Source organism: Penicillium chrysogenum, assembly GCF_028827035.1.
Source record: "Penicillium chrysogenum strain IBT 35668 chromosome Unknown utg000002l_segment0_segment0, whole genome shotgun sequence".
NCBI classification, from domain to species: domain Eukaryota; kingdom Fungi; phylum Ascomycota; class Eurotiomycetes; order Eurotiales; family Aspergillaceae; genus Penicillium; species Penicillium chrysogenum.
This window is the reverse complement of record NW_026622750.1, coordinates 6,538,388-6,564,858: the sequence shown is the minus strand read 5'-3', so window position 1 is coordinate 6,564,858 and position 26,471 is coordinate 6,538,388. Positions and strand designations below refer to the sequence as shown.

The window sequence follows — 26,471 nt, the reverse complement described above, 5'->3', positions numbered from 1 at the left end:
TGTATCTCACCAAAACATAACGCCAATCAGATCGGAGATATATAAAGTATGCAAAAACGCCGAGAATGCAACTGACAGTAGGCAAGACAAAATAATAATATCCAAGGCCGAAATCTATCCAAACGCATTTCAAAAGTATATGTTCATAATTCAGCACGCTCCAAAACGATCATCAAGATGCTCAATAAAAATGCAAATGTAAATCATAATAACATCACAAAAGATGCTAACTATCCAAAACTTCGTGAAGGAAATCATTTCATATTACCAGTGGTAATAAGCATATCCGAGCGACCAGGCCGATGGAAACGATCGATACCAAGATGCTCCTTGCCGTCACGACCGACATAAATGCCAAAGCCGTACGAAGGAAGCTGACGCTCAGAGGGTGGAGCAACGATAAGACGAGTCACGAGGTCAGTCTTGCTTCTCGGTTCACGCAGGATCTTATCAGATAGAAGAGGCGACTGGTAAAGATAGCTCATGAGATCAGCCAAGGTGGTGATATCGTGTGGGAGATAGCGACGACGGCCGGGCCAAATTGCCAAGAAGGATACGGCATATAGACCGCAGAACCCGATCAAAGCGTAGAATGCGGGCAAAAAGGCAGCAATACGGATGTCATCGTGAGAGGGGAACCAGAGGGCGACGAAGACGCCACCGGCGAGGATGGGGATGGTGAGGGATAGCAGGCTCATGAGAGAGACCCAGGCAACTTTAAAGTGGCGGTTTATGATGGCCTGGATTGTGACTTGGAGTGGGAAGCAGGATGGGTAGGAGAGTAGAATGCTCCTTTCGGCAGATGCGCCGCTGGGGCATGAGAGCTCGGCGTATGGCTGCAGAGCGCGGACGTATACGTCGACGGGTTGCCAGGCGAGGAAGAGGACGTTTCCAATTAGTGCGGGAATGAAGCTGTAAAGGAAATTGGAGGAGGAGAATGCGCCGGCTGACGGGAGACTCGGAAGCTTGGGAGGGAAGCCGCCCTCGATGGCGCTGTTGATGAAGCTGACCGCGACAAAAGCGGTGAAGAGGGCGAAGACAATAAGGATCCAAATAAACACTGGGAGTTTGCGTAGGAACCAAGGTGTCCAGCGGTAACGGGTAGATGGCGAGTATAGATGGTGGTCGTTTGGGTCGTTGGCAAATGCACCGTTGTGCTCAATATCAAAGCAAACCTTGGCAAGTCCATGAGGCTGGGTCTCTCGGCTTTTGCTGGTCTGATGGAGAGATGGGGTGCGCACAGGGGCGTCTACTTCGCCGATTCCATAGAAGACCTCAGTTTTGCTTGAGAGTTTCCAGTAGCCCAGTCGAAGGACTCGGGGATCAAGTGATTCTCGGACTGAGGGGACTGTCTCAGAGTGCTCAAAGTCGTGGAGGATGTTTGACCGTTGAATGATTGAGACCAGATCTGCGAGGCTGACGGGATCCCACATCAAGCCAGACCGGCCACGAAGGAAACGGACGAAAAGCATGATCAAGCCTAGGGTCAAGACACCATACAATCCCACCAATGTCCAGCCCACAGATTGGACTGAAGCCCATCTCCACACACCTTGTCCGTCAATTATATAGTACTTTGCCTGGAAAAGACAGCTGAGAAGAGGGATGGCGAAGAAGTTTGAAAGCCAAATCGTGAACAGCGAAAATCCGAACAAGGCCTCTCCATGTCGAAAATGGGAGAAGTCGGGGAATAGGAAGTTTTTGGAGAGGATAGGCAGGCGGTTTATTACCAGACCTTCCTGCCGCTCTGCCGACATTATAGAGAAAGGTGCGATGCGATATACCGCGGCCTGAATGACGAATAACCAGATGATGAGGGGCGCAGCAACTATCTGTGGTAGGAACTGAAGCACAAAGTACCTCGAGTCGCCTTGACGCAGGTAGTTCCATAATCCCTCTTCACCACGGGACCAAACATTGCAAAACACAATGCCCGCCATCATGAGGAGACAGCAAAATATCGTGAGCGCCAAAGCCCACGGCCGCAGAACAAGAGGTAAGTAGTCCAAAGCGGGGTACAACAAGCTCTGCTCCGGCGCGTCAACGGCCATAAAGGACTCGGGGTCCACTGAGACTGGCCTTTGCGGCAACGCCTGTGGTGAGGGAGATGTATACGACGGTCTCGCTGGGGGCGCGTCATGTCGAATGGGGGTGCGTGTGCGGGTGAAATAGCCGAGACCTTCGTCCCATACCATCCTATCGGTTGGATAGTCGCTTGTCGTCGTGGTCGAAATCGAGTCGGTCCTTTGGACCCCCGAGCTCTATCCTGGGTGAGTTGGTCGATTGCAAACCGGACGTATGGGGAGTCATCCATGCCTGGTGTCGGAGCTGGCCCTGGGTAATCGGCTGGAGATCGGAGAGCAGTCTCGTCTGATCTTGTTGTGTCCGATATGGGGCTGACATGATCCGGCCTGTCTTCTGCAAACCGGACTGTGCTGGATGTTGGTGGGCGTTGGAACTCGGGATCTTCCTGGGCAAGGTGAATTTGCGACATGGCAGGTGACGGTGCATGTGAGTCTGCAGTCCTGAATCGCATGATTGTTGCTACACTCTCAGGACTAGACGGAGCTCGATCTGAGAATGAGTAGTAATCGTCTGATGCAGCCACGGACTGTTGAGATTCTGTCCGGGCAAGCTGTGGTTTGCTTGCTATATAGTAGTCAGTTGACTTGGGACTTCTGAAGGTAGTCTAATGTCTGTAATTAAGAAGACAACGGGGCGGGGGTTCTTATATGCACGTACTGTTAACGTTGCGCAGGCTGAAATTTCTCGTCGGGTTCGACATGCTGGCTGGATATTGGTCCCACGCGCAACTATATCTAATCTAGAAGCATTCCTCGACGCCCTTGAGATGCGAAGGGATTTTTTTTTTCGAAAACCAGCAATCGCTGCCCAGCGGGTTTTTGTCTGCCATCTTGCTGGGTGACGTTTCCCAGCCACCCCAGCCACCACACCGAGGTTTACACCCAACAAGCCAATAGGGATGAACTAAATCAGGGATTTCCAACTCAGACACTATTAATTTGATCTGTCACACTCAAAATTAGATCGAATCAAATTTCGAGGAACAATTACGGAGAGGATTGAGTTGTTTCGCGGCCCGATCGCCAGCACATCCATCGCCTAAAGCTTGGCCATTTTGCTGTCTTAGGTCTCACCAAGTCTCACACCAGATCTTCTGTTTCAATGTTTCAATTTCAATAGGTCAATTTCCATGTTAACCATCTCTATAGCCCTGTACGATCTTACCAGACCGGAACTACAATGTAACAAAATCTGGACTCTGCCTCGCACCACCGTACAAGTTCCACACTGGAGCCCCGAGGCAATAATTGCCAACAATTGCTATCCTAGATAGCTGCTCTACGCAATAAAAAAGCAGGGTGTGTTCCCAAAAATTGGCAATTCCAATTCAATGATGCATCTCGCAATTGTTTTTCTCCCTTGCTGGTATAAGTGGCTGGAACTAGGGCTTCGCGGCCCGAACATCACATGAAAACATAAGGCTGAATCCAGGGGAGCATGAAACATGATCGAGGGCAATTAGTTCTTATTAGACATTGTTTAAGACTTTGGTTTCTGGGTGTCTTGATCAGAATAGATCTCTCTGATTTTGAGATCGGCTTCTATGGATAAATAAATTCGCAGAAATTGACATACGCAGTATCCGCTATTGCAATCTGGGAGTTAAACAGAGACTGGCCTACATAATTCATTCCGTTTGCTATTAAGCCCTGGATTTGAGAGTCGTCTGTCTCTACAACATCCACATGTGCTTCTCCGGTTCTGTTTGAAGCTTGGCATACATCAGTTGGGAAAATTGAGCTTATAGGGCAAGGCTCCATCAGCTCTGTTGGGCGGCTTTCAAGTCCATTATTTGCCCCCATTTATAGACATCGAGTCATATGCATAACCGGAATTATTTAATCAGTGCACAAACTCACTTCGCATTGTTCATGCCTACCTCCAGAGGTTATAGGCCGGGTCTTTGCCATTTTCCATGCATAAGCCATTGTCTTTGAAAATGAGGTGAGGCTATCCCTGTCACAAATTTTGCATAAAACCTCATTCTCCGCATGGACTAAGCCTTCGCTTTGGCACCCCAATCTCAGTAAAGTAGCGTCCTGTGGCTACCTACATGATCAAATCGGAGGTATGCTGTGGCTCCAAGCAGAGGTTAGACCTTGAAATATATCCCGCTCAGAGGTCATTGGACGCTCCAATTGGTTTGTAACTTATTTCATTTATGTGTTTGAGTGTTGGATAGTGCATGCCTTAGATCACGTTCGCACATAGTTTGACTCTTTGTGAGGCTTTGCCTATCCTCCCTTTGACTAACGTCCTTTTCTGGGTTGTTCTATAGTCTCCTAAAGCTATATAGATAGCTTGGTGGTAGCAGGAGTTCTTCATACTCAACAATCTCATTGCATGGCCAATCAGTATATCCACCCAAAGGCAGCACCGGAGTGGATGAGGATTGTATACATTTATTGATTCACTGCCCATATACATCGACCTTTGAGGTTATATCTAGTATCTGACTGATTACAAGAGTATGTATGCGAGAATAAAAATCCCTTTGGACATACCACAGCTGATAAACTTTTCAGTGTCTCGGTGACGGTTTTGAATTAGTTGGGAAGGCCGAGGTCTTCCCCAAACCCATATAGCACGAGCGTCCATCTGGTGGTCAGGTGTCGGGCGAAGCCCTAGGGCGTACAGTACCAATCCTACTTTGCTAGACCTAGGCATACTGTTTGTCCACATGTGGAAGAGTGATATCGAGCGATCAGTTCTACGTCGTCTGGAAATATTGTTCTGTAGAGTAAGCCTATGGACGGCACTTTCAATCGACAAGGCTAACCAATGGGCCACATTTCGCAGAATTTATATGGTAGTCCCGACTTCCAAACCCCGATTCGCTCGAACTGCACTACGATGATGAAATGGCGGGTAGTCTAGGCAGGCATGTGGAGGGACAACGGGAGGATACAGGTGTGCACTTTGAAGCAGGTGCATCAGGGGTTCTCGTGGAACCACAGTCTTCTTCCCGGGAGGCTGTTAATTGGGATCGTACCTAGGAATCTCATCCACAGTCTTCGGCTCAGCATGAAGCTTTTCAACAGGATTATTCCATGGATCCACTTCCAGAGGATACCAATGATCCTACATACACACCGTCTGTCATTTCTCAGGATTTAACAGATCTTCGACGCTCGGCAAGAGTCAAGAAGCCGTCTCAAGCATACATTAATAGCCTGGCAAGCAGATCGCTTTTCGACAGTGTCATGGTAGAAAGGCAGATTCTTGGTTTGTCAGGCTTCAGTTTGCTAGCTAGTAGTATATTAGCTAGTCTCACTCAGTCAGAGAATCCATCTTCTCTCTCTCTCTCCCTCTGGCCTCTGCCAGGTCAGACAGCAAAGTTCTACAGTTTGTGGCTGATTCGCCGGACACGCTGCTAAAGCCTTTCTCTACTGCTACGTTAAAAGAGTAGTATTCTACTTCAAAGTTGAAGCCGACAGACATAGGCTTTGAGCCTAACGGCTGAAAAGAAGCCATGGCTTGTGCCGAGAAAGACAAATTGGCTTTTTGCTGCCCACAAAGAGCTTGCTCGTCATAGCAAGAACGGCACCTAGAGGCCATCCCACCCACGAAAGCAAAGCGTAGGCCATTGACATTACGCTGGGTGTTCAAAATCAAGCATGGTGGTACCTACAAAGCTCGTCTTGTAGCTCGCGGTGGCGAATCGACGGAGGAACTGAGTTTCACAAGTTTCAGACGCGGGCAGAGGGTGAAGGCATGACTTCTGAGCTTACACCTGCCTACACACCGGAACCAAACGGTGTAGCAGAGCGTATGGGTGGTTACATTAGCCAGACCCAGCGTGGACAGATCAAAGATCTAGATTTTCATGGAGTGTACGCAGTTGTTGCAAAGCCTATGTCATTCAAGACTTTAACCGATATTGCTGCATCGGAAGGCTGGCTTTTACACCACGTTGACATTATGGCTGCATTCCTGTATGCAGAGCTAAAGGAGCCAATTGAAATTGAGCTTCCTGAAGGGTAGAAAGAGGAGTATCCAGCTCGAGCAGACTATTTACTGGCTTAAACAAAGCCCCCGAGAATGGTATCGCCTGCTTGATGATGTGCTCATCTCTATGGGATTTATACGCACTCAAGCAGATACTTTCTACCTGCCACAATGCGGGACAATTGTTGTGGGTCCATGTGGGATCATGGGCATATGATGAACCATCAGTGCCAAAATCAGAAGTTTCCGCATTTGTCGAGGACATTGGCAAAATGGGCTGGTTAGCAGGCAAATCCAGACCGGAAATTGCGCTCGCCGTGAACAAACTCCAGCGCCGCACCTTAGCACCGCGCCAGGAAGACATTAATACAATAAAGCAACTGATTCGATACCTAAAAGGAACAATGAATCTCGGTATCCTACTGGGGAAGGCAAGCGACGGTCCAGTTGCTACGTCGATGCTTCATACCAGGACTGTGAAGACGGCAAGAACACAGAAGCTTAAATTTTCTTCTATGCGGGATTACCAATCAGTTGTAATTCCAGGAAAGAAGAAATCGTGGCTAGAAGCAGCACTTCAGCCGAATACGTCGCACTAGATAGTGCAGTTCGGGAAGCCATGTGGCTTCACAAGATCATGATGCAAATAGGTATCCGTCAGGAACAGGGCCTACCTATCACTATCTACACTGACAGTGATAACGCGTATACGATCATGAAAAAGGATAACTTTGCGAAAGCAAAGAAGTGGCTGGAAGCAAGATATCACTTTGTCAGACATGCAGTCCGAACCGGCATTATCTCTCACACATTGATCGCAAGTGCGGAGAATATCGTAGATACACTGCCGAAGCCACTGGGAAGAGAACAGTTTGAGAAAATGAGGGATTACATGATGCACAGTGAGAAGAAGCATTGAAATTTACATCGGAAAAACAGCTTTCAAAAACAACAAAAACAGAGGAAATACACCAATTGAAAACCGACAAAAGCAGCAGCTTTCACTATGATAGCCAGAAATATAGAATTAATAGTGCTGGTCATGGTTTCTGCTTCGGGGTGAGCCTTACGGGTGCGTGTTGCAGGCATCAACCCCTCGTATATAGTTAGATAGTTGTGGGAGCTCGCTTCCCTTTCCTCGCAATACAATTCTCTCCCATCTGCTTCCCTGAGCCTACGTACTGTAGTCTCACCAAATAGGCCGGGGTGCATACGATTGTGTTCATGATATGCGCACCTACTTGTAGCTCACAGTTGTGGGCTGGTTTTCAACTTGTATCCAAAGTCTGCTATCCTTCTAATTCCATTGGAAAATCGTTGACTAAAGTCCGGGGAGATAGCAACACTCACATATCCTTTTATTCTATTATAGCTACAACATTGGAACCAGAAACGGCCTCGCTACGCTCCACGACTCGGTGTTTGGTGCTCATATACCATTCTTTTATGTATATTCCTGGTGCCCAATCCCAATGCCATTTAATGCGAAATGATTCTTATTTCTCGTCCATTATGGGAGAGTACTCTGTTGACACATGCCATGTCAGTATGAGGCAAATATAGCAGAGTCGAAACCTGATCATCAGGCAGGAAAGGGAAGCAGGACTTGCGCATATTGCCAGCACCTCCAATTCCAACTCTGACATAGCGCTCTTGGAAACCCGACGTCGGCCGCCTATCCTGGATCTCGCCGGACCCAGGGGTCTGCAATGACTGCAGCAGAGTTACTCTGTCAAAAGTCTCCAATGGCAGTTGAACGTCCTCGTCCTCATATTTCTGCCGTTTAGGCCAACTGAACAACCTCCACAGGCAGCGCATGGTGTTGCGGGGAGAGAGAAAATATCCGCTAGTATCTTGATATATGATAAGAACGACCTTGAAGCGACCAGTTTACCAAATCAGTCTTCTGGGTCTGAAGGTCTTGACAGGCTCAACTTAACTCAACTTACGCTTGGAGGTTCAACTTATGCCTGGGTCAAGGCTTTCAGTCAAACAGGTTTTGCATAAACCTGTCACATTCGGGAATGATAGCTAGTTATACACCTAACTTGCCGATTCCTTGCCGTGATTCACATGATGGGTTACCCAGACACTGTACGACCTGTGTAGCTCCAATGTCCCCGAAACAGTAGGCTGACTACCGTTGTAATGAGATAGGAAGATAAAAGAAGAGGTCATAAAATATTAGCACATATAAAAGATAATTTTGCTAACACTTGTGAGTAGGTCACTCCCGAACTTGGAAATTAAACAAAGCGTTCATGCCATTTTGTATAACCACGTAAGAAAGGGGTGCAACTTCACCACTATGTGTAACAGCAGATTCCCGTAGCTTTTGTACAATCCTTTCCGGAGAATGATATGAACAAAGTTCCGTTGAATTACGAGCTCAGCAGGACTAGCAGCGATAAACATCGCCATTGATAGACATCTCCTGATTCTCGCAATCAGTTTCCCAGGGGTTGAATGGCGTAGTGGTGTGCCCGGGTTGCAAGTGGTGACACAACTGTGATGGGCTAGTGAAACCCTACCAGGAAGCTATTGGCCCATGGATGACAGGTTTAAGCTTAATGATTTGAAGATATCGACGGCGGTCGGAGACAGCCTGTGCAGTACCTTGCACCAACAGAAGAATATCACCTGGTCATGAACAAAGACGATTAACCTTATCTGGTCTGGAGCAAATGGCATAAAGTCTGAGAATCGGGTTGGCCGTTCGAAGTGGAGACTGGCCGTTTCATATCCAAGATTGGCGGGACTGTGGGCCTCCAACGGTGCGAGAGTCCGGGTCCAAGCGTTTCCTGGGGCCAATCATTCTGACTGAAACGAGAAAGTGCTGTGCCGCGTTAGTGTGGATCAAAGCGTGTCTGGCGAGATTGCGAGGTGCGTTTGAAGGGTGTTTTTCATTTGATGGCTCACAACATATGACTTCTGGATGTCATATGGAAATATTTCAGAAACGCAGATCTCGTTTCACCATTAACAAGATGAGGCTTCTGAAACCATGTGCAGAGGACGTAGTACGTTTCTTAGCTCTTTGAAGGCCTCAATCTGAAGCAGCAATGAGCTTCAGTCACTTGGTATCAAACTCAAGACCCAATCCAGCACGGCAGAGGAAAAGTATTGTTTGATTCCAAGAGACAACCTTGGAAGCCAATGATCATGTGTACCAAGGTGGATATTTCGAGATTTCCACGGTTGTTCTCGTGCCCACGCTTCCTTGGGCTTGGCAACTAGTCCCAATGCAGCACTTGACCCGAGCACAGCGAATGAAAAGGCAGAACGACTCTGCGCCAATTAACCCCGGCATTCCGGAGAGGGGAACCGTGCAGGGCATATTACCTTTAGCCTCACATTCGCACGTTGAGAAGGGGAATTGAAATTGGAGGCCAAGAGAAGAGAGAAAAGCTTCATATAATAGAGAAATGATAAGAGGAATGTCGATTTGGTAGAGATGGCACGTAGAAATAAAGGGTCATCTGACTGATGCCTGAGGCCAAAAAAATCCAAACCTCCCTCTCCACGGATTCTCCTCCAATGGCTTATCTGCGATCTTGTCATTCCTTTAATTCTTTGATCTTTTGATTCTTTTGATCTTTTAATTTTCCTTTTCTTAAATCCTTGGCTTTTCCCCTCATTTGCTTCTTTTTCTTTCCTACTTTGCCCCAGAAAGCTTTTGTTTCGATCTCAGGTTCAGATGTCCCCTGCCAATGCGGTGTTAGAACCTCATCTCCTGCGTCGCGTGTGCCATTAGGCCAAATAATCGCTTATTTTGTTTCTATAATTTCCCCTTTGGCCTGGAATCAGACAGGTTACAGGGTCTCCCCTCACCATGTTGCTTAAGCCTGCGACACCCCTCAGCATCTTGCTGCTGATCGCCTTTGTGCTTTTGCTCCTCTCCTGTCTTTCAACTCCTATTGTTAAGGGAATTCCTCTAGCAACTTTCAAAGATGTTGATTATGGTGTCTTTGGATATTGTAAAGGGGGTACCTGTACCAATATCCATGTGGGATACACCAGCAGTAAGTCTCTCCCCTGCGTCCCTCTGCCTGCCCTCGGCTAAATTTCATGCAGATGATATCAGTAACACCGGCGACGATTTCAATCTTCCTGCCGGTCCTCGAAAGTCACTATCCTCAATCCTCATCGTCCATCCAGTCGCCGCCCTCCTGACCCTCATCTGCCTCTGCCTGGCTATCGCTGCCCACTTCCATGCGCCGTCCCACTCGCCGCGCTTCCTGCTGACACTGCTCATCTTGTTACTGCCAACACTCCTCGTGACACTCCTCGCGTTCCTCGTCGATATTTTGCTCTTTGTGCCACATCTAGGATGGGGTGGTTGGATCGTGCTGGTCGCGACCATCATCCTCACCTCTTGCGGAGTGGTCACCTGTGCCATGCGCCGAACCCTTGTGAGCAGGAAGGCAAGGAAGCGCCGGATCGCAGAAAATTCGGAGATGAGCGGAGAGAACTATTACAACCGACAGAATGCCGCGGCGGCTGCGATTGCGCCCCCTGTTCCGGCTCCTGTCGAACCTAAGGAAGCCTTTATGTCGGACTCTCTCAACTCCGACTCTGCCCCCACATTCGCCACCTTCCACACGGAAACGCGCGACAGTGATGATGACCGAACTCCTCTCAACTCACGGACTCCCATGAGCGATATCCCAGCACCCCCAGACCATCGCGGTGGCCCCTATCGCGCTCCTGATCAATTCGGTAATGCCCCGCCTCAGGGCTCGGGCCCGTACGGCGCTGGTCCTATGTCACGAAACCCTTCCGATCCGCGGATTCGCCCCCAATATTCCGATGGCAGTATGGGTTCCCGAAGAGGAGGAGCGCCGCCTGGCTTCAATGGACGCGGTCGGGGTGGATATCCTCCCCGGGGTGGTCGTGGAGGACCCTACATGGGACCTCCTCGCGGCCCTTCCCCTGGCGCACGTGGTGGCTACATGGGGCCAACGCCAGGCCGTGGAGGCCGCGGTGGAATGATGCCGTATCGAGGACCAGACGGCTATGGCCACGGCCCAGACGGGCCCAATCGCGGTTTTGACTCATACGGTCGATCCGTGTCCCCTCCCATGGATGACCCTTATGGTTATGGGCCACCCGGTCAGATGCGCCAGCCATCCCCCGGGCCCATTGGCATGGCCGTGTCACCGGAGACGGTAGGCCAAGCCATTGAGATGACTCCGCAACCTCGGCCGCAGTACGATATCCATGAGTCGACTCAACCAATGACTAGCGTACCACAAGCGCTCTCAGCCGAAAGTAACGGCGCTGTCCCTGAAAGCCCGACGAGCATGTACAGCCGACCTGGGTAAGAACAAATGTTACAAATACCGTCTGTAAATTTCACCGCTAACCTTCCATGTTTAGTTCGTACATTCCTCCTCGCTCGGGCTGGGGTGCAGCCGATCCTCGTACTGTGTCCCCACGGCCGCCGGGGCAATCCCCGCAACATCCTAACAACAACGGTCCCACTTACTATGAAGATGTGGATCCCCGTTTTGCTCGTCGACCATCACCTCCCACCGACTCTACAATCCCCTCCTCTCTGACGCCTGGAGCTGCTCGCTGTGCGTACTGTCACATACCACACGTCTTGACGGAGCCTTGCTGACTTCCTTCTAGTTTAATGAGATCTATTGGCTTCCAGGTGTCAATCACGCTTGACACGATTCTTCCACCTCGTCCACGCTTTGCGATACCCTTTACTTTTCTTCACTTCTCTGGCTAAATTTCGATTATTACATGGAGTTATGGTGTCTTTTTTCGTCACATTCCTCCAGAAAGCACCTCTCTTGGGGCGAGAATTCGACATTTCATCTTGTGCTCGAACATCCGCCACGAAACATAGGCGTTGAGGACGAGTGTTTCTTTTTCACTGCTGAGTCGTGCTGTGCCTGAACTTTGATGTATAGCAACAGGCGGGTACGATGTACAGAAACCGATTTTCAAGATCTCTGGCTTTATCTGAGATCAAAAGCACTTGATCCTGCTTTCGATTTGATCTCTCTTCTACATTCTACTTCTTCCACTGAGTGGACTGTCAATTTTATTGTACCAAAATCCACATACATTCTATTCTCCGGTACATGTGGCTTTTCTCAATATGAGACGTAAGAACTTTCTTTGCTGATCCCATAAGTTTGAGACTTCTCTCCGAACATTGCAAGACCCGTGCCATGACGGCAATCGTGATGTTGTATCTTCCTCTGATCGCCATCCTGCTTAGCTCGCTGGAAAAGAGGCTTGGTCTACCATTGCACCACTAAAATCGACTAGTTATATGGAACCCCTACCCTGGACATATCTTCTAGATGTTATGCTCCAGTTCTTAGGTGTTTCTACCATTACACCCATAATCTCCTTACGAGGGCTGGAAGAGCGGTGGTAGTCATGATATTTCATTCAACCAACGGAAAACAGAACCATCAGCCCAGCTCTTGCTTGTGAGTTAGTGAGGAGGTAGCGTACCGCCGTACATCCTTAGGGCACTGTCACAGAAGAAAGGAAAATGAGCTTAAGAGCAGGGCGACGTCCTCCCTGCATCGCAGCAATGCGGGAGAGATGCCATCTCAGCTCCAAAAATTCCATCGAAGGCAATGGTTGTTTCTCCTTGTCGTTAGGTCTCACCGTGAAGACATGCCCTGGGCTAATTACTTCCCGATTTTCCATATCGAAAAAGTAATTAACTCTCCCGGGGCTCTTGGACGGTGGAGTTCCTAGATCCTGTCTCGGACTGCGGCAGGTGGCATTCAGCCATTCCTAGCGATGGTGGCGCTTCGGAAAGGAAGCCAATGAAACTCGAATCGCATTTCAGTTTCTTCTTCGTCGACCGAAATTGACCGGAATGCAATGACTCCGCGATCCCATTGATCGTGAGCTGTGAGATCCAGCGTGATCAGGTTGCATGCCCGCTCAGTGCTTATTCGCAAGAACGCAGCAACATCACGATCCGCTCTTCTGCGAGGGACGCAAGATGATAAACCATGTTCCAAGGATCCACGTAGGGGAGTTCGAGTTCCGGCTACCTTGAATGGGCACTCCTTGGTTTGACTGACGGCAAGCAGAAGCACAATGTCTCTGCCGATGAAGAGGACGAGCAGGTGCGGGTCCTTGCTCCGTTGATGAGTCGATAGAGAAGGAATTCATAAACCTGTTTTGACAGGCTGATACTGTATTATCAATTGTGGTATAGGGGATGACTGGCTAGGCACCGCCGATTCCCACTTTGCCCATATTTTTCATTGAGATCATTGTCCTTTCAGCTCTCTCTGAGATATAACTTCAATATCAATCAAGGCAGCTCTGAGATCACATTATCACTAGGTTTGATCAGATAGGTGATGGCAATCACTGCCTGGGAGGCATTGATTGTACAGGCTGCACCAGCATTATTCTATTCACCTCGTAGATGACAATAGGACTCCACGACCATATGGTCCCTGAGTGCTATTTAAAGGCCCTACCCAGAGCTTTCAATTTCAATTTCTCCAACCACTCTTGCATACCTACTACGACCAAGAACTACATACAACCGGGAAGGTATGACCCCTTCGCCTATAACCAGGATCTCAGATAAAACAATAAGCTAACTACCAATATTACTACAGCACCTGTTAAACACCACTAACACTTCTCGACACTCCCAAACCTACTACTCTCCAATCAGTGAGATCATTCTAACCCTCACGCTTCGAGTATCACTAACATATATAAAGTGGGCGACACCCGGCCCATTCCTTCACCTAACGATGCCCAGCTCGAGAGGCTGACAAGCCTAACGGAGCGTGCACACCGCCGCTCTCGGCAGCGAAACAAGATTGCAAAAGAAGAAACCCGCATCCTAGATGCCAAAGAACAAATCATGGCCGTGAACCAGTTTGACTACGCCACCCAGCGCCAACTTAACCAAATGGTTGGACAGCTGGAGCGTCTCAACGACGTGTTGATTGATGTCCTAAACGAAGAAGAAATGGACGCCATCGAAGAGGAGCGCATTTGGAGCCAGATGGGTTAGACATACAGAAATAGGGACCTCCAGGGCACTTAAGCATCTTATCACTAAGCAATTTATCGAATTCGATACCTAGGTAGTATTCAACGAGAGTACTTTGTATTACTACATTTATAAGTCCGTTTATCATTGTCTTCTACTAGTAGAGCTCTGAAGTCAGTCTCATATATTACCCGATGCAGATCTCAGGTTCGCTCTAGTTACAGTGTTTGAGTTCCTTCAGGTAACCAATCCTCGCACGTCTGGTAGTCGTAACCGGAGATGTAGTGGTGTTATAGGCATGGACCGGGGTGAAACAAGCATCCACCATCTGGCAGGGGATGTCAGCGCGGTCGACTGTCGGGTTAAAGATAAAATCACTGTCGGTAGGTAGGGAGGTCTTCATCCTGGTCGCACGTTCACAGCGCGGCGTCGTGGACGGTGACGATCAATGTGGTCAGCTTCAGCTTTGGCATAGAGCGCAATCGGAAAGGTGCAACGGTCGCACGAGTCGATCACTGCGACGGCGTTCGCGAAATCCAGCAGGAAGCCTTCGGGGCCCATGACGTCGGTGCCGTAGGCTGACCATCGTCCTAGAAGTTGGGGTCTCGGAATCGCAACCCAAACTTAAGGCCGACGCTACCTATTGGTTGGATCCAGAGCGAGGCAACTCGAACATCGCCTTGGCCCTCAAGTTGAATCGAGAAAGGGCCCAGATAACGCTAGATAGGTATGAATGGGACAAAGCCAACGGGGAAATAAACAGGGTGCAACGGATCCAGATGACCAAGGGTGGGAGAACGAAAAGGAAAATCACCGTTTCGAACTGCCAATCAGCAACCCGGCCTTGAGATCGTCGACCAGATGGGCTTCGAGGCAATTCATAACACGTCTAAGGCTATCGGAATTTGGACTCGGTGTATGGTAGTCCTGCAAGCATGATCGCTTGGTCTGTCGGAGGCGCTGCGAGATCCACTGCTCCAGCCTATATTCTGTATATCAATTGTTGTATAGGCAATAGCTTGCTAGGCACTGCGGGTTTTCACTTTACTCTCAATTTTCATTGAGATCATTCTCTCTTGTTGTACCAGCTCTCTCTGAAATATAAATTCCATGCCAGTTAAGGCTTGCTGTGATATGGCCTTACATTGGCACTAGTTCAGAATAGATAGAGGTATCGATGGGCTATTGGTTGATATCGCTGCCTGGCTGCAACGATGATATTGTCCCTAATTGCTATTGAATGAAGACGCTACCCAGGACTTTGAATTTCGATTTCTTCAACAACTTGCACACCCACTACAATCAACAGTCACACCATCGAAGTATGACCCCTTAACCTATAACTAAGGCCTTAGACAGAATAAAGAACTAATTATAGATATGACTGCAGTACGAATTATCCATCATAACCACCTCCTCTACATACGAGACCCATCCTTGACCAGTGAGATACACTCCGATCCCGCGTTTCAAACAAAGCTAACACCATAAAGTGGGCGGCACCCGGCCCATTCCTCCGTTGGAGCTCCTCAACAACATGTTGTTTGAGATTCAGGAGGAAGAAGCAATTGATGCTATCGAAGAGGAGCGAATTTGGAGCCAGATTGGTTAGAAGTACAGAAATAGGGACCTGCTTTAGCATGTTGTCACGAATCAATTAAATTGTTGTACAGGCAATAGCTTTCTAGGCACTGCGAGTTCTGACTCTACTCTCACTTTACTCTCGATTTTAATGGAAATTCTCTCGGAAATATAACTTCTATACTAGTTAAGGCTTACTGTGATATGGCCTTATATTGTCACTAGTTCAGAATAGATGGGGGGGTATTGATGGGTTTATTGGTGGGATATCGCTGCCTGTCTACGTGGAATGATTGTTTGTGTAAGCTGCACTTATATTGTTATGATTATCTTATAATGACAATCGAGACTCCCTGGTGATATTGTCCCTGCTTGCTATTTAAGACGCTACCCAGGACTTCGAATTTCGATCTCTTCAACAACTCGCACACCCACTACGACCAACAATCACAACCATAAAAGTATGACCCCTTAGCCTATAACCAAGGCCTTGGACAGAACAATGAGCTAATTACAGATATGGCTGCAGTACGGATTATCCATCACAACCACCTCCTACATACAAGACCCATCCTTGACCAGTGAGATACACTCCGATCCCGCGTTTCAAACAAAGCTAACACGTATAAAGTGGGCGACACTCGGCCCATCCCGTCGCCAAGCGACGAGCAACTGAAAGAGCTCGAGAAGTTGAATGAACGGGCACGTCGCCGCGTTCGTGATACTAAGACAATCCATCAGGAGATTGCACGCCTTCTGGATGAGAAGGCAGCCATGACAGCATCTGGTCTCCATTTCCATTGGTTTTACCGCGAACAGCTGCAGGGGGATAGAGCAAGACTTGGTGTGGCTCTACCAAGACTTGAGAGACATCGAAAAAGAACAAGAGACTGACGTCGCCAAAGAGAAGGAGATCTGGAACCAGGTCGGTTGAGCATGGTGAAAGTAGGGACCTGTCTAGTCTGCCTACATTGGGCAGTTCCGCGCTTCTCCATCCGTTCTCGATATTTCTACGATTGCCGATGGTATGCATTCATGAATCCATAGATTGGTTTATCCTCATCTTCCATTAGTAAAGCTCTGAGCTCAGTGTAATCTATCGGACCGAAGCGGAGTTCTGTAGCCCTAAGCAGGACAATTATTTGTGTTATCTTTACAGGTATGGGCGACACTAGGTTCATATCATTGAATGTTCCAAGATTCATCCAACCTGCGTACTGTATGATGAAAGAGGGAAGTGTCGTACCTCGATCGGTCAACAGGTCTGGCTCCTGGACGAACAACGATAAGGATGTAACGACCAGATATAGTGTTAGTTGACATGGCAATTCCTTGATCGCACCATTAAAACCTGCTTCGGGTTGTATGGTACACCGAGGAATAACGGCTTTTCTAGTGCTCTTTGAGTCGGAATTATATGTCTAGTATTAGTCTGGGTATCTGAAGTTCACATAGTAAGTGAGAACTGACAGTCAAGTGAGAGTAAGAAGAGATTTTCTAGACAGGTAGCCAACTAATGCTTTGAAAACGTCTGACTACAGAGTCGGGATTAAGTATCAGTCCCCATGTAATAGCCCTAAAACGTATGGAGGTGTGTATGACAAAGGTAACAATGCAGAATGTGTGATTTGTCTTTGAGCTGTCAGGGTGGTTTGGCTTGGAACCGTAAGGGGACCGCAGCGTCACGAAGAAGACCCAAGCCCCCGTGGAAAGGTAGGGGAGCTGCCGAATATCTGCGACCCATGGGGTTTTCTTCCGGCATTCTACTCCTGCCACCATCCCATCGTTGCATTATCGCGGTCCTCTTGAAGACGTACTTGCTCCAGGACATCCAGCAGGGTCATCCAGCGGCGGCCAAGGAGATCCCGGACATATTGTAGGTACTGTGTTGGCAGCAAGTACTGGTTTAGTTGACTTAGGAAGATATCCCAGTCAAGGATTGCCTGGCCTTCGCGCACAATTAGTGAACGAATCCAGCGTCGCTGGGCGAATCTGACCCGTGCTCGGGTCAAACCCTCGAGTTCTTCGTCGGCTAGGGTGGGTATTGGGCGGTTGTCCGCCATCTATTGCCAGCTTTGTGTTAGATATGGGGTTATCCATGGAGAAGCAGGGGGTTGTATCTCACTGTTTTGTTTTATCGCTCCTACAAACAACCAGTAATGGTCAGCATTTGTCTGCTTCCAAGACCCGGACATGAGGCATGAATCTTACCTGGAAGGTTTCGGGGGTGGTGGGTTGAGAAGAAAGAGTGAGGGTGAGAAGGATCGATCTTAAATAGCCATCCTGCTTTGATATTTTCACGGGGAAAGTGCAATCGTCACCTTAAACGGAAAGACTAACCCTTAGACTATAGTAAAAAATAGAGGCAAGGAAATCAAACGGTATTAGCAATTGACCTGTGAAACTGCAGATGCAGAATACATTCCAACCAAAGGAAGAGAGAGGTGAGTCCATCCTTCCACCTTCATTCCTGCCACAGGGCGAGTAGCTCGTGGTCCCATTCTTCCTGAGTCCGAAGTGAATCAATGAGGTTCAACAGGACAGCCCAACCTTCTTCCAAGGCGTAGTACATTAACTGTAGAAGATAATCGAGGTGATAATACGTACTGGTCCATCCAGTCTAAAAGCAGATGGCAATAAAGGAGCCACTGTGCTTCTTGCACAATTGGTGCACGGGTGTGAGGTCGCCGAGCCGTAGAAGGGTAAGCTCCTCGACTTCCTGGTCTGTAAAGGCCTGAATGGGCTCCCCTTGGTCCATCTCTTCCTTGTCAACATGGAACCCGTGGACTTGATGTGGAATTAGGTAAGAAGAACCGAGGGGTTGTATCTCACTTCGATTGTGAGTCTAATGCTGTTGCAAGATCTCAACCTACATAAAATTGGTGGTAGTCAGCCTTCTGTCCACTCACAAGCCCTTATCATAAGCTAATGGATTTTACCTGAGAGAATGAGAGGTCTTGGGGAATCCGGATATCCGGCGAGCTTGTTGGGAGAAGAAAGAGTAAAGGTAAGTAGGAACTCATGGGACTGCGTCTTTCACGAGGAAAGTGCAACCTTCGCCTTTAAAAACGGAACTGATGCTTAAGCAATATCGAGAGCAAAATATCAGCCATTTGGCCTTGACTGAATTAGGACTTAGTTATAGTGGGTATATAGAAGTCTTGATTGATAGCAAACTGAGACCCAATAGAACACCAATACAAGAATGAATTCAAACAAAAGTAAAAAGAAATTGAGAATTGTGGATATCTATATACACTTTAGAACAAAGGAAATCTAATGCAAGCTTACGCTTCTACAGGAAATTCTTTTGGATTTCCTAACATCTATACGTTCGCTGATGGAATGGAGACCAAAGGTCGATTACAAAAAGTGCATTCTTATCCATAAGAATATGGCCTGGTTTATACTGAACTGCTGCAGCAACGGATTGCGCCACGAACTCTCCGATGCGTGCACGTGGCTCCTCTCGCTAGAAGTCTCGAGGCCGTAGCTGTGCCAGCTCCTCGAATCGGCCATCGTCTAGCACCAATAGGCCTGAACCAGTCACTTCCCACTTGTTAGGCGTCCAAAAGACTAATCTTGAAGCTCCACTGACCAGGCAAAGCGCAAAGAAAACAACAAGTGAATAAGTACTGCAGGCTTGTAGATGAACACAGGATCCATAGCGAACCTTCTGTGCACTCGTTTGACCCAAAACGGACCCGCACCTTGCTGGCCGATTTCGGTTCCATCTCCGCTGTTAACACCCCTTGGTGCAAGGCTCCCAATGTCGACAGCCTGATTATTAGCGGATCCCACCAGTCCGGCGACACTGGGCTCCCCTAGATGGGGTCCCCCATGGCCATGTCCATCGGATCGAACCCCATCGGTGGGCTGATTGGAGCATATTCCGGGGATCGAGCTCCCTGCATAGCACCATGAAAACCAGGCTTGTCCCCACCCATCGGACCAACATCAATCCGCTGGCGTCTAGCTTCACGACCAGATCCAGTCATACCGCCAAGATCAGTCGGTGCACCCAGGGCGGGCATGCCGCGACGCTTGCGATTACGGTTCTCAGGGGCCTCCTTGTGCTCCTTGGTTCCGACCTTCTGCTGATAATGACGCACATGCGTGAGCACAACCTCCTCAGCTCTTCCAATCTCCTGGTTCAAGCGGTTAATTTCCCGCTTAATCATTTGAACCCAATAAGCGGCATCGGCGAGAACTTTCCTGGCGGTCTAAAGAGAGGAGATCTTCACGATCCAAGTCTGGTACTCAGCCATCTCCTCCGGGCGCAGCTTGTGGTGTTGGACCGTCATCGACTTCCCAGCTTGGAGCACCTTAGTGTGCGCAGTGATTGTGGGGACCATGAATGAGGCCTCTACCGCGAACCAGACTGCATGTTATTACCTAAACGATTTGGCTCCAGATCTGCTGTAATACTTCAGCGTCTTCCTCCTGTTCTTCATCAATACGGTGCAATCTTCGTGCCCCGAGGCGCTCCCAGCGTCCCCTCCACCGTGTAATGACCGAGTCGGGAATCCCTACCATAGCCGCTTCCAAATCGGCAATGGCCCTATCGACAAACGCATGGACCCGACGGCGTTCTGCCTCTCTCTGCAACGCCCGGTATCGAAGGTGCGTTAGCTCTCCTAGTTGCAGACTGCTAGGGACTGGAATAGGTCGGGGTTCGGCCACTTTGCATTCGTTTGTTAGCTTGGCCTTCGACAGGGCTCTGGGAATGGGGTGTATCTGACTCTCGATTCGACATCTATATGACAATCCCATTGATCCTTCATTAAAGAGTTCGTACTAGTCCTAATCCAATAACACTTCTATATCTGCCTACGATAAACACCTTACACTATATAATATATAAACAAACACTGACCCAATAAAAAAAAAAGGTAAAACCGCGACGTTCCTACTTAATGAAGCAAATAAAGAAAGCAAAGTAGACAATGCATAAAGGTCAGACCGGCCGAGCATAAGTTCCCAGACGTAGTCTCCCATCCCTAGACTTCTTAACGCGCATCTGCAGGGATCATAGAAGCAGGGTACCGTCCGATGATAGCAGCAATATCGTCATGGAAGCCCAGCCAAACTCCACCAGTGGCAATCCTTTCCACACTTGACCGAAAGGCCCTGATCGCCCCGTACCAAAAGTGGACGCGGTCATCTGTGCCGGTTGATTTATGGCGCGACAATGACATCTCGGCAAACCTCTCTGGCGTTCCGTTCGACATAAGATCATCGGGAATAGGCGCACGGCGAAGTAGCCAGTGACGGTAGGCGACGCGACGGGAGTTCTAGTGAAATTGTGAAGGGATTAGCAGAGTCGATTCGGTAGATGGAAGAGTAAAACTTACATGGCAGCGGTGTGACGGGATTCGATTGATGAAGGAGTGTGAGTTATGTTCAACCTGTAAAATAACCAACATTAGCTTATTGTCTCGTTCCAGATGTTCCCCACGGGCTAAGGAAGTCATGTCTGGGTACCTTTTGTGGTTGTGGATGGGTAATGTGGTAGTTGGAAGAAGAGAAAATGGAAGGGGATACTATATACTAGTGAATCGACGAGGTGTACGATTGCGGGCAGTATATTATATAACACTGATGCGTAGTTGTGGGTGAAAAACGATTCTGATGAAAAAGCAAGGACAAAGTGAGAGAGTTGACAATTATATATAGACGCATGTAGTTGAGGGTTCCATAAGGAGACGACGAACATAAACGGTGAGACTAAGTTAAGATGGTTTTGAGACAAAACGACATAGATATGCCTAAGTTGCCTTTGATATCTTCATGTAGTTAGAGGCATATTGACCCTCAATTCACGTCAAACTAGAACGTCATGTAAAATTCGAGCTGTACTAATGGGAGATAAACATAAATTGGTTGATGGATTCATCATGGACGCTGATATCGTCGGTGCCCTGCTGGCGCATCACAGTATCAAGCTCGATAGTCCGGTCAAGGCCGTATAGAAAGCCTTAGCATGCAGGTCACGGGGCTTGGGGGTGGCCAAGTCGGAGAAAAGGGGTTTCTGGCGGACAGGAGGGAGCTGGAAAAAGTCACCCACAAGGAGGACATTAAGACCACCAAAGTAGCGGTCCCGGGAGCGGGGGAAGATCTCCCGACACCGCTGCTCGATCCACAAGAGCATGTCAAGCCCGACCATGGACTTCTCGTTGATAATGAGGTAGCGGATGTCATGGAAGACCTCCTGTATGGCCTTGAGGGTGTCGGTACGTGGGGACACGTGCTCACCTGTGAGCTTAAGCGGGAGGCGGAACAATGAATGTAACGTCCTGCCCATAACATTGAATGCGGCAACCCCTGTTAGGGCTGCACACAGGATAGGGGTGCGGACGCCAGCCTCTCTGGCTATCCGAGTAAGAGTGGCGGATAGGAGCATGATCAGGTGGGACTTTCCAGTCCCTGCCTTACCGTCGATGTTCAGCAGTAGGGGATCTGGTCTTGCCAAAAGGGACTCGTAAAAATGCTCGACATAATTGAATGGTACTAGCGGCTTTCTCGGCGGGAGACAGGCATTTATCTCACATTTGGCCAATCCGGCCCCACAGCCCACGCTCATACTCTTCGTCTCCCGCCTCTTTTTCCTCGATGCGCCGTAGCTATCTCAGACGAAGACGACTCCACCGTCCCCTCCATCGTGCGAGGAACGCGCTGGAGTCCGGGATACCTGACATTGCCGCATCGAGATCGGCAATAGCACACGCAATGGTCTCCTCAATCCTAACGCGTGCGACTTCACGCTGAATTGCCCTGGACTGTAGATCAGCCAGCTCTTCGAGCTGGCCATTGGTGATCACTGGAATTGACCTAAGATCAGCCACTTGGTGCCTATTAGCTTGGTTTGGAAGTACGGTCGGGAACAGGGTCTGTCCTACCAGTTGGAGATGGTTTGATCGGTTTAATAGTAGGTTTGAAGATCGTGGGTTAGGATTTCCCTGCGTTGGTCACCAATGATAAAAGACTTGACGCGAGTCGCCACGGGTAACTCGGTCAGAAGGGGAACTGTAACTGGTCGATAGTACAGGGTTTAACGGGCGTTCCATCCAAGTTGATGGGATCCCCATGCAAATCCATTGGATCCCCAAAGCTAACAAGGCTGTCATAGCTGCCTTCTCGTCCACAAGGCGTTCAATCTCCCGATGGATTATCTCAATGTCGCGAACGCGGCGACGTGCCCGCTCGTTCATCTTTTCGAGCTCTTTTAGTTGTTCGTCGCTTGGCGACGGGATAGGCCGAGTGTCGGCCACTTTGTACGTGTTAGCTTGGTTTGAAACGCGGGATCAGAGTGTATCGCCGTACTGCCGGTAGAGACAGCATGCTTCCTGAACGTTCACTCTCTGACCAAATTGTTCTGGAGGAGGATATCGTCTCATGTATTGTGAGTAATCGACGTAAGATTCATGCTTATGATCCTTCTCGACGAATTCTGGTCGAGGTCTCCATGACGGCTCCTGAATTTCTCGTCCATCGATGAACAGAGATCCAAAGTAGAAGCGCATTGGGTTCCGATTGGGTGGCATGTTCGGAGATTGCTCAAAGAACTCGATAGGACAGTCCTGTTGTAGAATAGCTAGTGTCAGCTTATTGTCTCATTGCAAATCTTGGTCAAATGATAGACTGGCCATACCTTAGTGACTCTTTTGGTTGTTAGATGGGTAAGGCGGAGGTTGAAAGAAGTAAAAGAGGAAGAAAGTGAGAGAAAGTGAGAAGTGATGTTAAATACCAGTGAACCGACTTTTTCCCCACGACGAAGGTGCGATTACGGGTAGTGAATTCCATGACACTAATACGTGCGTCTTCTCGCGGGGGCCCGGAGGTGCAGTCGTCCTAGATCTTGCAGCCTGCCATCGTTAGGCACCCCCAAGGTCGAAATGCGAAGGGCCCAGCCACTTTGAAGTTGTTAGTTTCACGTAAATGAGTCATTTCCAAACTTCAAGGTACTAATGAAATATGACAAGAGAAGGATATATGAATGAATAACGGCAGATGGTGTAACAGAATTGTGTACCCCAGACCTTCTTTATATTGTGTGCACATTCAAGTGATCTGCTGCCAAAGATCGCGCTCCAATTTCTCATCTTCTGCTTGGTCCTCGTCTATTCGACGTAACAGGCGAAGGGGCAGACGCTCCCAGCGTCGCCCCCAAAGCTCTCGTATAATGTCCGAATATGGAATGTTAGCCAGTGCGGCTTCAAGTGCGGCAATGGCTCGTGCCACGAACCCTTCAATTCGGACGTGCTTCCTCTCTCTGGGAGGCTCGAACCATGATCCACGTATTCATCGCGGGAGACTGGAATCGGCTGGGGTTCGGCCACTTTGAATTTGTTAGATTGGCATTCGATGTAGCTCTAGGAACTGGGTGTATCTAACTGGTTGGAGGGAATTTGTTGCAGATATATAGTACGAAGCCCATTTACCGTGAGGATAGAGATAATTAAATATAGTGGACGTGAGAGTTATATTTGATAGCGGAATGAGATAGCGATGGACTGAGCAAGAACCAGAAAGCCAAGTGATGTTTGGCGATGCCTACTAGTTGGTGACTATTTATTGGATATGCAATGTTGGCCTTGGGAACGACGCGTTTGACGGCCCGCTCCGTCTAGATATGGTACGATTTCTCTAGGCGGGAAGGGGAACTTATCCCCTAGTAATAAGTGAAGCGAACCTGAGGCTACACTGCAATAACCTTCCTAAAGTCAAAGGGTAATTGCACCCAAGCCGGGTTCCAGTCACTATCTATATTATGTATATCGTATAGACTACCTAGAAGAAACTACCTAAAAGTGAGGAATTTATAAGCTCCTTATTGCTGCTATAGGCCCTCTTCTATTCCACGGCCTAGTGCACACGATGCTGTTACTCATAGGGAAGCTAGAAAATCCCTAATGCACTTCCCTTTGGCGGTGTTGTGTTTTGAATTGCTCCTAAGTAGTCATTGAAAGCTTCCAAGGTTGTACACGCTCCAGATGTTCAGTGGCTTTGCGAAACTGCGTCTCTATTCCCAGCTGCGTTTGAACCTGCCATTTAGTTCCGGAATCAGCTCAGGAAGGCACACCGTAGGGTGCAAAAGAACGAGATGGCTGTGTGACAAATCCCGCTATTGTCCTCCATGCGGGCCGGGCCTTTCGCCTACCGAATATTGCCCAACCGCGAGGGACAAGCATGGCCCTGTCTTCGCGGTTCCCGAACAGGATCCCGGGGTCTCGGAGCCCACTATATGGCTATCCATCGTGGTATATCGACCTGCGACCATGTTGGATCCCATGAAAAACTCCACTTCAACAAAATATCCTTTGTCGAACGGAGGGAGCACAATGGGAGGGGAAATGTCTCACTGTCCATAACTTCCGATGGATGTGTAGTATTCGGCGAATAGCGAAGTGCGAGTCAGGTTCAACCTGCAAAAAGACCAGTCTTCATTAGCTACTTCTTTCTTCCTAGTGGTAAGGTATTTTCGAAGTTATCGTACGGTTGGGGGCTGGAATTCACTCATATAGCAAGTGATGTACGCCGTTCTCCGCGAATGATTCATCTGAGGTGGACGAAGTCGAACAAGAATAACCATGGACTGCCCGGTAGTCTAACTGCTTCGCTTAAGGGGGATCTGGTTCTGTCTTTCTTTTCGGGCGCGTCAATGATATCTCCAGGTGCTTCTAAAGTTTGGTGGAGAATGTGGCTCCCGATCAAATATCACCGGGCGTATGCCGAGGGACCATGGCATATTGAGGACGAAGTCCGTGGCGATCACTCAGCAGACCGCAGATTTGGCATATTCCTGGACCAGTTAGCACATATTCGATTATTGCTAGCTAGAATGAATATGACATACCTTAGCAAGCAAGACTCTAGCAAGACTCTAGCAGCTTGTAAATCCTTGTCGGTGCAACGGCTCTAGAATCTTTTGCCGGATGACCACGCCAGCTGCAGTTTCACTGGCTAGAAGACGAGCATACCGGAAGCACACCAGTATAGCCAATGGTGCGCAAGAACCAGAGCCTTATCCGTGTTCAAAGGCTTCGCGTCTCTTGCAGGATTCTGCATCGATCGCAGACTCGTAGCCGTATAACGCCATTGAATTGAATCACAGCTCTTCACCATTTTCGTTGATTGTGTGTAGCTTCGACAAGTGCTGTAAGTCTGGCCATTGTTGCAGCAGACCGCGGAAAACGAGTTCATGTAGGGAAATTGAACTTGTTCTCGCGGCGCTAACTCGGAGAAGAGGGATTGCTCGAAGGGGGGAAGTTGAAGCGACCGTAGGCAAGTCTAAGAATGAAAAGAGTAGGTGTGGGAAATTCTCGGGTTGAGACAGTGCCGACCTACTCCTTACGGCAACGGAATTGGTCGTTTGTAACCCCCTCGTTCTCGGCTCCATGTTTGTGGTGCGTGGTTCGAACAGCACATCGGTGGTGTGTATAGGAACGATGGTGATGTTGCCCGAGACAGTCACCTCATTCCTAAAACAAATTTGCGCGTGTTAGTTGCTTCCTGGGAAGATCATAGCATAGACGATGGAGTCTCACCTGATCCATGTAGTCGATATAATGAGTCCCATAGTTGAATTGGGGGAAATCGGGGAAAGACTTCCATCGCGGCATGGTCACGAGGAAGGAGCGCGGTGTGACCACAATATAGGAAGGTGAGTATGGCCAGGTTCAGCCGCATAGTCAACATCACTGTGGGGTTTGGGTTAATCCTTGTGTTAAATCAGACATAGACGGTCATGGTGGTAAAGTCGTACCTGGTGGGTTGTTATGGCAGTCTGGATCGAGACCTCGGGAAGGGGAAGCCTTAGAACCCTTCCCGGGAACATCGAAGAAGAAGATCC

General features: G+C 48.7%; 15 protein-coding genes across 15 annotated transcripts; 4 read left to right on the top strand and 11 right to left on the bottom strand.

Moving 5' to 3' along the window:
• Nucleotides 1-254: 254 nt before the first annotated feature.
• N7489_005721 (DUF3433 domain-containing protein) lies at nucleotides 255-2,785 on the bottom strand (the record flags this gene model as incomplete). The annotated part of the gene is made up of 3 exons (XM_056711473.1): nucleotides 255-2,244; nucleotides 2,292-2,649; nucleotides 2,743-2,785. The coding sequence occupies 3 exons, from the start codon at nucleotides 2,783-2,785 to the stop codon at nucleotides 255-257; spliced, it is 2,391 nt and encodes a 796-aa protein (XP_056569894.1).
• A 1,980-nt stretch (nucleotides 2,786-4,765) lies between these two features.
• On the top strand, nucleotides 4,766-5,081 carry N7489_005720 (uncharacterized protein; the record flags this gene model as incomplete). The annotated part of the gene is made up of 2 exons (XM_056711472.1): nucleotides 4,766-4,825; nucleotides 4,899-5,081. The coding sequence occupies 2 exons, from the start codon at nucleotides 4,766-4,768 to the stop codon at nucleotides 5,079-5,081; spliced, it is 243 nt and encodes an 80-aa protein (XP_056569893.1).
• Nucleotides 5,082-9,865: 4,784 nt separating this feature from the next.
• Nucleotides 9,866-11,672, top strand: N7489_005719 (putative pH signal transduction protein PalI; the record flags this gene model as incomplete). The annotated part of the gene is made up of 4 exons (XM_056711471.1): nucleotides 9,866-10,055; nucleotides 10,108-11,353; nucleotides 11,413-11,612; nucleotides 11,668-11,672. 4 exons carry the CDS (start codon nucleotides 9,866-9,868, stop codon nucleotides 11,670-11,672), a joined length of 1,641 nt encoding a protein of 546 aa, XP_056569892.1.
• Nucleotides 11,673-13,477: 1,805 nt separating this feature from the next.
• Nucleotides 13,478-14,059, top strand: N7489_005718 (uncharacterized protein; the record flags this gene model as incomplete). The annotated part of the gene is made up of 2 exons (XM_056711470.1): nucleotides 13,478-13,584; nucleotides 13,741-14,059. 2 exons carry the CDS (start codon nucleotides 13,478-13,480, stop codon nucleotides 14,057-14,059), a joined length of 426 nt encoding a protein of 141 aa, XP_056569891.1.
• Nucleotides 14,060-14,252: 193 nt separating this feature from the next.
• N7489_005717 (uncharacterized protein) lies at nucleotides 14,253-14,599 on the bottom strand (the record flags this gene model as incomplete). The annotated part of the gene is made up of 2 exons (XM_056711469.1): nucleotides 14,253-14,366; nucleotides 14,453-14,599. 2 exons carry the CDS (start codon nucleotides 14,597-14,599, stop codon nucleotides 14,253-14,255), a joined length of 261 nt encoding a protein of 86 aa, XP_056569890.1.
• Nucleotides 14,600-15,418: 819 nt separating this feature from the next.
• N7489_005716 (uncharacterized protein) lies at nucleotides 15,419-16,553 on the top strand (the record flags this gene model as incomplete). Its single annotated transcript, XM_056711468.1, has 4 exons — nucleotides 15,419-15,482; nucleotides 15,532-15,645; nucleotides 16,251-16,463; nucleotides 16,525-16,553. The coding sequence occupies 4 exons, from the start codon at nucleotides 15,419-15,421 to the stop codon at nucleotides 16,551-16,553; spliced, it is 420 nt and encodes a 139-aa protein (XP_056569889.1).
• Nucleotides 16,554-17,382: 829 nt separating this feature from the next.
• On the bottom strand, nucleotides 17,383-17,682 carry N7489_005715 (uncharacterized protein; the record flags this gene model as incomplete). The annotated part of the gene is made up of 1 exon (XM_056711467.1): nucleotides 17,383-17,682. One exon carries the CDS (start codon nucleotides 17,680-17,682, stop codon nucleotides 17,383-17,385), a length of 300 nt encoding a protein of 99 aa, XP_056569888.1.
• Nucleotides 17,683-18,083: 401 nt separating this feature from the next.
• N7489_005714 (uncharacterized protein) lies at nucleotides 18,084-18,377 on the bottom strand (the record flags this gene model as incomplete). Its single annotated transcript, XM_056711466.1, has 2 exons — nucleotides 18,084-18,194; nucleotides 18,294-18,377. 2 exons carry the CDS (start codon nucleotides 18,375-18,377, stop codon nucleotides 18,084-18,086), a joined length of 195 nt encoding a protein of 64 aa, XP_056569887.1.
• Nucleotides 18,378-19,443: 1,066 nt separating this feature from the next.
• Nucleotides 19,444-19,974, bottom strand: N7489_005713 (uncharacterized protein; the record flags this gene model as incomplete). Its single annotated transcript, XM_056711465.1, has 2 exons — nucleotides 19,444-19,842; nucleotides 19,864-19,974. 2 exons carry the CDS (start codon nucleotides 19,972-19,974, stop codon nucleotides 19,444-19,446), a joined length of 510 nt encoding a protein of 169 aa, XP_056569886.1.
• Nucleotides 19,975-20,014: 40 nt separating this feature from the next.
• Nucleotides 20,015-20,375, bottom strand: N7489_005712 (uncharacterized protein; the record flags this gene model as incomplete). Its single annotated transcript, XM_056711464.1, has 2 exons — nucleotides 20,015-20,339; nucleotides 20,362-20,375. The coding sequence occupies 2 exons, from the start codon at nucleotides 20,373-20,375 to the stop codon at nucleotides 20,015-20,017; spliced, it is 339 nt and encodes a 112-aa protein (XP_056569885.1).
• A 253-nt stretch (nucleotides 20,376-20,628) lies between these two features.
• Nucleotides 20,629-21,093, bottom strand: N7489_005711 (uncharacterized protein; the record flags this gene model as incomplete). Its single annotated transcript, XM_056711463.1, has 2 exons — nucleotides 20,629-20,913; nucleotides 20,974-21,093. The coding sequence occupies 2 exons, from the start codon at nucleotides 21,091-21,093 to the stop codon at nucleotides 20,629-20,631; spliced, it is 405 nt and encodes a 134-aa protein (XP_056569884.1).
• A 458-nt stretch (nucleotides 21,094-21,551) lies between these two features.
• Nucleotides 21,552-22,022, bottom strand: N7489_005710 (uncharacterized protein; the record flags this gene model as incomplete). Its single annotated transcript, XM_056711462.1, has 1 exon — nucleotides 21,552-22,022. One exon carries the CDS (start codon nucleotides 22,020-22,022, stop codon nucleotides 21,552-21,554), a length of 471 nt encoding a protein of 156 aa, XP_056569883.1.
• A 220-nt stretch (nucleotides 22,023-22,242) lies between these two features.
• N7489_005709 (uncharacterized protein) lies at nucleotides 22,243-22,830 on the bottom strand (the record flags this gene model as incomplete). The annotated part of the gene is made up of 2 exons (XM_056711461.1): nucleotides 22,243-22,471; nucleotides 22,736-22,830. The coding sequence occupies 2 exons, from the start codon at nucleotides 22,828-22,830 to the stop codon at nucleotides 22,243-22,245; spliced, it is 324 nt and encodes a 107-aa protein (XP_056569882.1).
• A 93-nt stretch (nucleotides 22,831-22,923) lies between these two features.
• Nucleotides 22,924-23,163, bottom strand: N7489_005708 (uncharacterized protein; the record flags this gene model as incomplete). The annotated part of the gene is made up of 1 exon (XM_056711460.1): nucleotides 22,924-23,163. One exon carries the CDS (start codon nucleotides 23,161-23,163, stop codon nucleotides 22,924-22,926), a length of 240 nt encoding a protein of 79 aa, XP_056569881.1.
• A 2,166-nt stretch (nucleotides 23,164-25,329) lies between these two features.
• N7489_005707 (uncharacterized protein) lies at nucleotides 25,330-25,744 on the bottom strand (the record flags this gene model as incomplete). Its single annotated transcript, XM_056711459.1, has 2 exons — nucleotides 25,330-25,421; nucleotides 25,600-25,744. 2 exons carry the CDS (start codon nucleotides 25,742-25,744, stop codon nucleotides 25,330-25,332), a joined length of 237 nt encoding a protein of 78 aa, XP_056569880.1.
• Between the last annotated feature and the right edge of the window lie 727 nt (nucleotides 25,745-26,471).